This window comes from Equus quagga, chromosome 8, assembly GCF_021613505.1.
Source record: "Equus quagga isolate Etosha38 chromosome 8, UCLA_HA_Equagga_1.0, whole genome shotgun sequence".
Lineage (NCBI taxonomy): Eukaryota > Metazoa > Chordata > Mammalia > Perissodactyla > Equidae > Equus > Equus quagga.
The window spans coordinates 75033573-75046698 of record NC_060274.1 but is presented as its reverse complement, the minus strand read 5'-3'; the positions used below and the strand labels follow the sequence as shown (position 1 = coordinate 75046698).

At 35.7% G+C, this 13126-nt stretch overlaps 1 protein-coding gene across 4 annotated transcripts in view; it reads left to right on the top strand.

Annotated features, from left to right (window-relative positions):
- Positions 1-13126, top strand: part of SNX13 (sorting nexin 13) — a 122966-nt gene that overhangs the window by 22134 nt on the left and 87706 nt on the right. Inside the window, exon 2 of one of the 4 annotated variants that reach the window (XM_046669581.1) lies at positions 1434-1563. The exons of the other annotated variants lie outside the window; for them this stretch is intronic. Coding sequence (XP_046525537.1) covers positions 1540-1563 — 24 coding nt within the window. The 5' untranslated portion in view covers positions 1434-1539. The remainder of the gene's footprint in view (positions 1-1433; positions 1564-13126) is intronic. 4 annotated transcript variants of the gene reach the window in all.

The window sequence follows — 13126 nt, the reverse complement described above, 5'->3', positions numbered from 1 at the left end:
TAAAGAAAGCTTTTTAAAGTATGATACTTGTGGGCTTCAAGAGCTACCCTACTTATGCAGATGAACTATGAAATTACTTTTGAATAAAGAACTCATTCAAAACATTATAAAAAATTCCAGTATATTTTCGGTCAGAATAAGGTAAGTAGTAAAGTAGTAAATTTGGTAACAGCTTGATGTAGAAATAAGAAAATTATGTGCTAAATGGAAAACAAGAGTTTTGCATAATTATAGTATATCATGTTAACTAGTAACTAAAGCCCATGTGCTTGTACTCTGCAAAATATATGTCATGACTGAAACTTTAATACTTTTTTTAATTAGATGATTTTGCATACAGTGACCTCATTTCACATGTGTTCCAGTTATGGAGCTAAAAGTAACTTTTCAAGTATGACACCAACTAGAAGAAGCTTATGATGGGTCATGGCGATTTAGGCTAGGATGCTTCCACAGCTGGGTTGTGACATGCATTTTTATATGTATCTTTTATATTAATAGTTTTCGGATGTGCTTAGCGAGGTGGAAACTGAGGAGCAGTTATGCTAAATGGTGCTTATTTTCTTTTTCTCTTTTTGAATTGCATTCATTGACTTACCTGATGTTTAGGTGGATATGAATGGTACCCATTTTTCTAAAACTCAGTTGATATATTTATTAAACAACTCTGCATAACAAGTCAGTTGTCTCAGTCATCTATGTGGGTACATTTCACAGTTTAGTTTTACCAATACAGACTATTTATAGGCGTAGTGTTAAGATATTTCTTTGGCTATGGCAGCTAACATCATTTGGCTTAAATTTTCTAGGCCAAAATTATTTCTAGTATACTATATGTTGGGAAATTCTAACTCAGTTCAAGATTTGTTGTTAGAATATATCAAGTTTCCTCCTGAGGAGAATTTTGGCTTTGCTTATTTGGCTTTGCTATAGTCTGCCACCTTGTAAAAGTAGGGTCGTGAGAACACTAGTTAGGCTCTTTAGTTTTTATGGCTTATCTGATTTTTAGGTGCATCTGGATTTAACTCTCAATCAGACGTATAGACTACCCACGCTCAGTGTTCTTAGACTATCTGATGCTCAGTACCTCTCAAAGCCCAAAAGAATTGATATTGGGGGAAAAGGCCCAAGGATTATTTAATACAACCTTTCTTCTAGATTCTCTAATTTCGTCTATTTTTTTGTTCATTTATAGTTGTGATTAGCTTCTCTAATTTCTATCCTTGGATATAGTTTGACTGCTAGAAAACTATAATTTTAGAACACATTAGTTTTACTCCTTACAGAATTGCCTTCATTGAATTGCCTTTTAATGTTTATGTCCAGTTTTATTTAAAGTCATTATGAGAAGCAATTTTGTTAAACTTTCTAATGACTTTCCTGTAAAACTATGGCTGAGAACATTAACCAGTACTTCATGCTTTGTTTTTCAGATAAATTCCTATATGATACAATTCTTTAAAAATTCAGAGCTGCAGATATAGAGCACCAGTTAATGAGAGGAACCTTGGATATCATCTATTCCCAACCTGTTTACAGATGAAGAAATTGAGACTCAGAGAGGTCAGCTATAAGTAGCTGGCCTAGAACCCGGGTCTAAAAATTGTGTTTTCTAACAACTGACCCAGTTTTTTTTTTAGTTTTTAAAAAATTGAGGTGAAATTAATATAAAGTTAACCATTTTAAAGTGAGCAATCCATTGGCATTTAGTACAATCGCAATGTTGTGCAACTACCACCTCTGTCTATTTCCAAAACATTGTTGTCACCCAAAAGGAAGACTGTATCCATTATAGTTCTCCCCTCTTTTTTTTTCCCCCCTAGCACTTAGGAGCCACTGTTCTGCATTCTGTCTCTATGGGTTTATCTATTCTGGATATTTCATATAAATGGAATTATACAATATTTGACCTTCTGTGTACGCCTTCTTTCACTTAGCATAATAGATCCACATTGTAGCATGTATCAGTACTTCATTCCTTTTTATGGCTGAATAATATTCCATTGTATATAGATACCACAATTTGTTTATCCATTCATTCATTGATGGACATTTGGGCTATTTCCACCTTTTGGCTGTTTTGAGTAGTACTGCTATAAACATGTATGTACATGTATTTATTTGAGTTTTCAGTCCTTTTGGGTGTATACCTGGGAGTGAAATTTCTGGGTCATAAGGTAATTCTATGTTTAAATTTTTGAGGAACCACCAAACTGTTTTACACAGCAGCTGCACCATTTTACATATCTCCAGTATTGTTTGTCTATTTGTTTCCCCTCTACTCTACTATGGTAAGAACACGGTGACTTGAAAAAGAAAATGAGCCAAAGATCAGATTCTTTTAAAGTTGTAAACTCTTACTTGGTACATCTTATGCAGTAGATTTTTCCGCTAGGTTTATGTATCTTTTTTCCAGTGGTTCATTGGTTTATTGAATATGGTTTTGATTTGTTCCTTTCGTTCAAACGGGTAAAGTTGCACACCTTCATTTCTTTTCCCTCACTATATTTATGTTCTGAGAACCTATTAAAATGGTTTTAGAGATTTAAGTAAATGTCAATCTATTTGTTGTACAAAAATAATTCAAAAGAAGAAATAGCAGCAACACAGATAGTCTTGGGTACTTTCAAGGAGTTATTTATAGGTTTTAATTGACTTAACTGCAGGTCAAATTTCTTTGTCTTCCACTTTTGCTTTAGGAGTCAATTGGCAGGACTTGGCAGTTGTGTTTTGAGTCTCTAAATTTGAGGCCATCCCATCACTATAACATCTTTACTAAAACAGTGCCTTCTGTTACACTTAATAAATGGATGTTGCAGAAGATTTAAAGTAAGTGGTTTAAGATAGGTTAAATAGTTATGAAATCTTTTATGCTTTCCAGGTAAGGCTGATTTTGATTTAGTTTGGACTAAATAATGATCCTCTGTCATTATTGAAGTTGCCTGTTTTTTTCAATATTTCATTTTTTATTTGGTTTTAATCATAAAATGACCCTCATTAAATTAATCTCTGTTTGACAAGAAAGAAAAAAAAATTGAGAAGCTACTGTCAACTCTGGAAGATCTAATTGAGTTTTCCTCTTACTAGGGAAAACTTATTATTCCAAATAAAAGTGTAAACCTATATTTTTAGTATTAAGGAAAGAATTTTTAGTTTTAGAAGATAGAGACCTCTTAACAGGTACGTAGAATGCATTTAGCTTTATGGAAAGTATTAGGTATGTTAGACTTTTCTTTTTAATGGTGTAAGACACAGAGAGATTCTGTAATTACCTTAGCTGACAAGAATTTTATTATAAGGGTACATGGCAAAATCAATAAAATAAGAGCCTTATTAGATAGCCAGGCTTCACAATAGAGCAGAAATGGTTGCCTTGCCTGTCTTCATACAGATTGTGATATAGATTGGAATTATGGATACAACACACATCTGGCCACCAGAAGGTCATCTTGTATATATAACACAGATCTAGCTACCTGGTTACCCTGTGACCCTCCTGGCATTAGGCTTTTGTCAGTCCCTATGCTGGTGCCATTCCATTATGATTGACTGTTACTGTCTCATTGCTGCTTTTCTCCCTGTCACCACCAATTGACTGTCCCAAGAAAAGATCTCATTAGTTAGATCAGAGTCACCATTTACTCTAGGCTACCTATATTATTTAATAGGACTTTTCTGCCAAGGCATCTCACAGACCTTTACACCAGCTGTAGAAATCCACCCTTGTAGCTGTGGCCTCCCGTGGTGTGGTCATTTGTGTTATTCAGATCATGGTAATCTATACTTAAAGAATCCCTTACAAGATGGTTTAAGGTATGGTAGGCAGGCATTTTTGAGAAGTCCAAGAAGGGAGGCCGTGTATCAGGTGAATATCTTGTTTGTCCTGAAAGGAAGTTTCATGTTTTTACGTAGATACTACATTTGCTCAGGTACTGCTTTTTGGATTTCTAGTAGCCTTAGTGATGATCTCAATAGCAAAATAATTTGTTACATACAACCCAGCTATGGGTCTTAGGAAGGAGCCCTTTTATACTCCAAGTTTACGTCCTTCTCACGGTTACAGAAATTCACAAGAGACTTCCAAAGTGTTGCTTTAAGAGTATATCTTTGAATTTATTGTACATACACACGCACACCCTTCACACTATCATCTCGAGTTAATTTTTAAGCCATTTAAGTAAAGGAAGTCATTATCCAATTCCGTCTTTTAGAGTGAATAAACAAAAGTTGAGACATTTTGATTGCCCAGGTTCACATGATGTCTTAGAGCAGAGCTAGGATTAGAAATCAGAATTGCTAACTACTTCTGTGTTACAGTGCCTAGTGCCTATTTAGTGACTTAAAAAACCAAAAATGACTTCTATATTCCTGGCACTTATCTAATCTTGTTTAGGATTTTTTCTAGTTGAGACTCTTGGTTCTAAGGAACAGAAATATATCCTCGTTACCTTATGTAAAAAGGGGATTCTAGGGAAGTAAAACGGAATGCAGCTGGTCCTATGGGAACTGAAAAGCTGACTCAGGTCTCAACTCTCTCCCTCTGTCTCTCAGGGAACCACAAAGTCTTTTCCTTGATGTCTTATATTCTTTTATTTCCCATTTTAACAGATTTCAGAAATTTCCCTTTTGCACCACCTATTTGTGATTTCCTAATTTTCTTCCTTCCCTTCTTCACTCCACTAGATTCTTCTTGAGGCTATTGTTTTATTCCTCTTTGAAGTGTTTGTTGTCAGACTAAATTAGGGAAAAGGAAGTGCTTAAATCAGATATGTGAATTCAGATCCCTTTCTGAAATGGGCATATGTATTTATACCACCACTTCCACTAAGAAGTAGGCTGTCTGCCATTTTTTAAACATATTACTCTCTTGGTTTGTCTCTTGTTTTCCTCCTTTTGATAGTGACATAGGTATAGATAAATATTTTTCTTTCATTAAAACAGCTGTAACGTTATGACGATAAAGCACATCTTTGGCATCAGGTGAACTTTATAGCAAGTGATGGGACTGTAGCAATCCTTAAGAGTTCCTGGCTCTTTTTCGTGGGAGTTGTTGCCACTCAGCTTTATCCCATTATTGCCTTGCAGAGATGTGATTCTGTTGATCCCAGATTTTTCTGTTTTTTGAGAAAAGCCAGAAATCCTGATTTTTATGTAATTTTAAAAAAATATTTGTCCAGAATAAAAAAATACTATCTTGGCCAAATAAAAATGCCAGTTTTTGATCCCTTCCTCGGAGCTTAAATTCTTTGTAACAAAGACCAATCAGCATTACCTAACTGAGATAGGTTTGGTTCTGTTGCATGCTAAAGTAAGAAGGGAAACTTGAGTGGAAGCCACAGAAGACTGTACTGGAAAAGGAGACAGGCTCAATCCTTTGGTTTGGAATATTGAGTAATAATAGGGTCATGAAGTCAGATGGGTTGAGACCTATTCCATCTATAGTAGGTATTCTGGCAGTGAATCCTTGCCACCTTCAGCTCCTTATTTGCTGGAGTCCTGATCCTGGGCACTATGCTCAGTGACTTGAAACTGGAGTGGTTAGTTAGGGAGGATATTTTTCTGTTATTTTATTCTGCATATTTAAGTTCAAAATGAAAACACATACACACTACTTTAGTGTTTTACCCCAAGAATATAACCCACATGAATAATAATGTTTCTGTTAGGCAGTGAGTTTCAAGTTCTGAACACTTGATTTACTAAATGAACTCAGAGTATAATATTTAGGACTTACTGCATTGTCTTGATTTATTTATTTTTGTTGAGTCAAAGTGAAGAATTTTTATAGGAAGTCTGCTACTCATTCCATAGGAAAATCAGGGAGATATGTTGGAACTGACCTTTGGCTTTTTTGTTTGTTCTCTGTGGGAGGGAAGAGTAATGTTTCTTGCAAGTGGAACTTTCATAGTTTTGATTGTGCATGTTTGTTCTGTTTTAGGAACAGTTTCCCTTGTAAATAAATTACATTTGTATAAAAATTAGATCTTACAATTACAAATTATATTTAAAAAAATGTGCCCAAAATGTTAGAATTTGATTCCTGATTCTTTACCTGGCTTTTGCCTACATCAGGTTAAATTATGAGAGGAATTTATACAGTAGGCATCTTGAGTAAAGGGAGTGTGATTTTCTTTGGGGGAAATGGGGACAGCCTAGATGGAGCTTGTTGAAGTATTTGCTAATGTATCATGTCACCTGAAATTTCGATCATCTAACAATTTTCCTTAATTAAATGATATATAATTTTATATGTGTTTATAATTTCTCTTAAGGTTTTCTGTATCTGAGTTGTTGATCTCTAGTTTCGTGTACTAAGATGAGGGAATATGAAATCTGTGAAATGAATCTAAATAGTTAATTTTAACATCATGTGAAAATAATTTTTTTACATTTTATTAAAAGTTGAATGAATTTTGAGCAATTTGACTTTTGATATTTGTTCTTTTGGGCATTGTAAGGCTGTGTATCAATTTATTGTGATTCATGAGTAGTGCCATCTTGTTACTGTTCTCTTCCTTTGTAAAATCATCTTGTACTTGTGATTGTTTATATGTAGTTGTTTTTATGACTTTATTTTTTCGGAGCAATTTTAGATTTACAACAAAATTGAAAGGAAGGTACAGATATTTCCTATATACTCCCTGCCCTCACGCATGCATCATCTCCCTCATTATCAACATTACTCACCAGAATGGTACATTTGTTACCAAGGATGAACCTATGTTGACACATGATAATCACCCGAAGTCCTTAGGTTTACTCTTGGTGTTATAATTCTATGGGTTGGACAAAAGTATAATAATATATAGCCATCATTATAATATCATACGAGGTATTTTCACTCCCCTAAAACTGTGTCTGCCTGTCCATCTCCCCCCCACCTCTGCTAACCGCTGATCTTTTTATTGTCTCTGTAGTTTTGCCTTTTCTAGAATGTCATATAGTTAGAATCATGTAGTATATAGCTTTTTCACATTAGCTTCTTTCACTTTGAATTTGCATTTAAGGTTCTCCATGCCTTTTTGTGGGTTGATAGCTCATTTTTTTTTAGCACTGAGTAATATTGCATTGTCTGAATGTACCACAGTTTATGTATTCATTCACCTACTTTAGGACATCTGGCTTGCTTCCAAGTTTCCGAGAATAAAGCTGCTGTAAACGTCTGCGTGCAGGTTTTTGTGTGGACATAAGTTTTCAGCTCCTTTGGGTAAATACCAAAGAGCATGATTACTGGCTCATGTTGTAAGAGTATAGTATTTAGTTTTGTAAGAAATCACTAGGCTGTCTTCAAAGTGGCTGTGTGATTTTGCCTTCTCACCAGCATTGTATGAGAAGAGTTCCTCTTGCTCTACATCCTTGTCAGCATTTGGTGTTGTAAGTGTTCTGGATTTTGACCATTTTAATAGGTGTGTAGTGGTATCTCATTATGGTTTTAATTTGCATGACCTTGGCGACATATGATGTCAAGGATCTTTTCATATGCTTATTTGCCATCTGTATATCTTCTTTGGTGAGGTGTTAAAGTCTTTAGCCCATTTTTTTTCATTTTAAAAAATTTTATTGAGGTCATAATAGTTTATTATAACATTGTGAAATTTCAGTTGTACATTATTGTCAGTCCCCATATAAATGTGCCCCTTCACCCTTTATGCCCACTCCCTAACCTCATTCCCATCTGGTAACCACGAAACTGTTCTCTTTGTCCATGTGTTAGTTTATCTTCCACATATTAGAGAAATCATATAGTGTTTGTATTTGTCTGGCTTATTTTGCTTAACATAATGTTGTTGTGAATGGGACGATTTTGTCTTTTTTATGGCTGAGTAGTATTCCATTGTGTGTATATGTAACACATCTTCTTTATTTTGGCCCCCCTCCTCTTTTTTTTTTTTTTTTGTGAGGAAGATTGGCCCTGAGCTAACCTCTGTTGCCAATCTTCCTCTTTTTGCTTGAAGAAGATTGGTGCTAAGCTAACAGCTGTGCCAATCTTGCTCTATTTTATGTGGGTTGCTGCCACAGCACGGCCAGATGAGCAGTGCTAGGTCCAGGCCTGGGATCCAAACCTGTGAACCCTGGGCTACCAAAGTGAGCATGTGAACCTAACCACTACACCACTGGCTGTGTTTTGGCCTTTTTAAATCAAAGTTGTTTGTTTTCTTACTATTGAGTTTTGAGTTCTTTTTGTATTTTGGATAACAGTCCTTTATCAGATGTGTCTTTTGCAAGTTATTTTCGCCTAGTCTGTGGCTTGTGTTTTAATTACCATAATACTGTCTTTTGCAGAGCAGAAGTTTTCAATTTTAGTGAAGTCCAGCTTATCAGTTATTTATTTCTTGAGGTGTGTCTTTGGTGGTTGTGTCTAAAAAGGCATCACCATACCCACAGTCATCTAGGTTTTCTCCTATGTTGTCTTCTGCACTTTTACAGCTTTTTTGTGTTTTAGGTTTAGATCTTTGATCCATTTTGAGTTAATTTTTTGTGAAGGGTATAAGATCTGTGTCTTAGATTTGTGTGCTTTTCTTTTTCCTGTGGATGTCTGGTTTTTCTAGTACCATTTGTTGAAAAGACTATCTTTTGTTAGTGTAGTTTTTTGGTAAACTTGAATAGTACATTTATTTCTCACGACTTACTCTGTTGCCATTTATAAATGGAATCTTTAAATATATTTGGACATAAAAGTATAAATAGCCTTGAGGATTGGGCTTAAGTTCAGTAAACAAATGATATCCTTTGTCCCACTTTTGAAATGAAGAGTACTTTCCCTGGGGCACACTCTTGAATAGTCTTAACATTTGTGAATCTTTGTTCACTTGGAGTTTTTATTTTTGGAAAATACTAACTTTACGTACTAAAGCTTTGGTAATCAGTTTTGGATAATACCATTTTGTTGGAAAGAGTAAGTAACTGTAAAGAAAAGAGATTGATTTTTCTTGTTAATTGTAAAATTGACTTTTGACGACAATTTAAAAGAAGTTTCAATACTCTTTAAGCTCTGGAGACTTTATCTTTTCTGTATTCCCAAACACCTTGTAAATCTTTTTATTATGGTGCTTATCACATTTATGTTATTATTACATGTGTATTTTACCTTTTTAGTTTGTGATCATATTGAGGGCATAAACTGATTCGTCTTTGTATAGTTAAGGCCCAATATATGCCTGATTATTATAAAATTAATATTAAACCCCCCAAAATAATTATTTTGAAGGACAGTAATTCTTATATAAAATGTACACATACGCACATGAAAAATAGGATATTAGAACTCATTATTTAGTTCCATATTTAAGAGAATCTTTGTCTTAATTGAATAGCCACGTGTGTATTGCTCTACTGTCAGCTAATCATAGGAAACTTTTTGTTTTTGCTAAGTAAGATTAGCCCTGAGCTAACATCTGTTGCCAGTCTTCCTCTTTTTTTTGCTTGAGGAAGATCAGCACTGAGCTAGAATCTGAGCCAGTCATCCTCTACTTTATATATGGGTCACTGCCGCAGCATGGCTGTTGAGTGGTGTAGATCTGTGCCCAGGATCCAAAGCCATGAGTCTGGGCTGCCAAAGTAGAGCATGCCGAACTTAACCACTATGCCACAGGGCTGGCCCCCATAGGAAATTTTTAATCCCAGGTTAATTTCCCAGGTTACTTTCCTGGGCTGTAAATATGTAACATGTTTGTGGGCTGTTCATTTTTTGCAGTGCTTACTTACGAAATGCAAATGAATTCACTATGTAAGTGAATTCTGTGATTAGTGTTTGTGTTTTAAAAATTTTTTTAATGAAAAATCTCAAACATTGAAAGTAGAAAGATTGGTATTATAAACTGCCTGTCCTTACATCCAGCGTAGACATTATCAACTCATGGCCAGTTATATTTTATCTATATCATTTTTCACTTTTCCCCTATTCTCTACTTCCAGAATTATTTTGAACAATATTCCAGATATGTGATTTCATCTATAAATATTTCATCATGCACCTCTAAAACATGATTCTTTTAGAACATAACAATAATACCATTACGCCAGCTAAAAAATAAGCCGTAACTTGTTAATATCGTTAAATATCCAGAAAATGTTTAGAATTACCCAATTTTTCTTTTTTCCTTCCTTCCTCATCCTTCTTCTCCCTCTTTCCTGTTTCCATTCTATTTTTATTAAAATCAAGTTGAGTAAGCTCTACATACTGCAATTTTAACCCGCAGATTCTCCCAAACCCTCCTTCTCCCTCCCCTTTCTCTTTCTGTCTTTTTCCCTTGCCCTTCATTTGTTGAAGGAAGTGGGTCTTTTGCCCTTATTGTTCCCCATAGTCCAAGTTTTGCTTAGTTCTTCTCCATAGTATATTGTAACATTTTCTCATTCTTCTGCATTTCCTAAATCAAATTCAGGTTTGATTTTTCCTTCCCCCCGGCAAGACTCTTTCATAGATGGTGGTGTGTATTTTTCTTTTGAGAGGCATGTAATGTCTAGTTTGTTCATTCTCTCTCTTTCTTTCTGCCCCGACTACTATATCCCTGTTATATTAAGGATTGCAATATGGTGACATTCTTTCATTTCTTCTTTATTGTATTAAATATTTCCTTAAAGAGAAACTGAATTTTCATCAGTTGTCTGATTACCCTGATAAATGCTTAATTCTCCACCACTTTTCTAAAAGAGTTGGTTCTTTAGCACTCTTCAAAGTTGATCAATGGAAATAAAAATAATCTTCACGATTTCACGGACTCAAACATTTGAAGTGCTCCAATCCATTACAGTTATTCTTAGTGATTCCATTTTTAGCCAGTCGAAGGCTCTTCAGGTTGTCTCCTGAGTCCTCTTGACTTATCCTCAGTAGTCTTTGGTAGCTTTCTGATATGGCAAGGTGCCTCAGGCCCGTCCTAAACTCATTCCCTGCTCCAGACTTGGAATCAGCCCTTCCTTCAGTAACCTTGGTTTGTTTTAGTGGAACTATCAGCACTGTTTTTCACTGAAGCAGTTTAAGATTTTCTTTTGTATTTTTTTTATTCTTAGGGTACATGGCACTAACGAGTCACAGTCAAATGGTTATTCCACGTTGTTAGTATATGCAGTTAGATTTGTTTGTTTCACTTTGCTTTTGATTTTTAGAGATTGCTTTTAAAATCTTTTCATACGTAAAGTATTGATACCATTACAAAATCAGATCTACAGAACAAGGTATTTTCAGAGATGTCCAGTTCTTATTCCTGTCCCCTCGACCCCATTTTCTCTATTCCCTATAGATTATCATTTTTTAAAGTTTCTGTATATCCTTGCATTAAAAAAATAAGCAAAGGCTGGCCTGGTGGCGTAGTAGTTAGGTTTGAGTGCTCCACTTCAGCACCCGGAGTTCATGGGTTTAGGTCCTGGGCACAGACCTAGCGCCACTCGTTGAGCCATGCTGTGGCGGCATCCTACATAAAACAGAGGAAGATTGGCACAGATGTTAGTTCAGCACCAATCTTCCTCAAGCAAATAGAGGAAGATTGGCAATAGATGTTAGCTCAGGGCCAAGGTTATACACAAAAAAGCAAATGTATGTATGTTTATAACTCTCTCCTTCTCTTTCTTTTTTTTTTTTTTGGGGATTGACACCTGAGCTAACAACTGTTGCCAGTCTTCTTTTTTTTCTGCTTTATCTCCCCAACCCCACCCCCATACGTAGCTGTATATCCTAGTTGCAGGTCCTTCTACTTGTGGCATGTGGGACGCTGTCTCAATGTGGCCTGACGAGCAGTGCCTTGTCTGCGCCCAGGATTCGAACTGCGAAACCCTGGGCCGCCGCAGCAGAGTGCTCGAACTTAGCCACTCCGCCATGGGGCCGGCCCCTCTCCTTCTCTTTCTTAAATGAATGATAGCTTTACATACTTTTCTTTACTAGTAGGTAATTGAATTTAAAAAAATAAGGGTAAATCTGCTGACACGAAAAGATACAATTTGTTCAAAATACATAGAGTTGACATTTTCTGGTATCTTGATGGATTCTATTAGCTCACATAATTAGAAATTTAACTGTCTTATTCTTTGGTAGCTTTGAAACTTTTGCTTTAATCAATTATTTTTAAGGGATAGTTGTGTATCTACTAGATCTTTTATCAGAAATTCAGGAAACCTTGGTAAAGTAGTTTTGTAGTTTGAGGTTTTTGTGTATTTGCTGGAAGCCTGTCAGAACTGTTCTAGACCCTAATTCAGTGATTTCCAATGTATGGGCGGCTGTGGGGACAGGGAGGATCTGCAGCCTAATTTAGTTTATATCCTGAATAAACAAATACATATTGTGAATGTATCTGCTTTTATTTCAAACTGTGTAGAGGCATTTTGTATTTGATAGAATCTAGTTTAAAAAACACTGAATTCATTGTATCTTTTTTGGTTTTCTTGTATTTTTTTGTCATTGGATGCTGGTAGTCTTAATTATGTGGTAGTCTGTGACCTTTTATAAGTACTGCTCTAACTAAAAAAATGCAGGGTTTGTTCAGGTAGTCACCTACATATATGGATGTAATTCATTCTTGAAAATGTATAAAAGTTAGACAACAGACTTCTGTTACAAGGGAGAGGGTTCTATTACCAAAGAACTAAAAATATATAAGGGGTACTGTGTATGTATGTATAACCTAATTATTGTGGGCACCCCCAGTTAGGAGAGGAAGGAGCAGCTCCACAGGTGTCCAGTGGCCACTGTCTTTGCCATCTGGGCAGTTAGCCAGTTTGGAGAGAAGGGTGGTAGTTTGAGATGTCTGCCCTTTCCATAGGCCCTCTATCCTTCGTGGCTCAAAAGCTGGATTGAAAACTTGTACCATATCACTAGTCTTTAATTGTCTTCATAAGAATATACTAGGTACTTTAAATAGGGGTGAGTGGAAGAGGATCTTTACTCCCTTGTCCCTGGAGCATGAAAAGGATTTGGGACCAGTTGACCCAATAGATGTACTGATGATCCCTGTGTGGCTGCCTCCCTGAAAAGGAAGTAATGGTGTGGGCTGGTGTCAGGATATGTTGAGACAGCCAAAAGAAGACTATTTCTGTACAGCAATCTCATGGGAGAACAAGGACCAAGCTTTTGGGTGATATATGTATATATTTTTCTTTTTTTTTTTTGAGGGTGGGGGCTTGATGTGTGTTGTGCTTG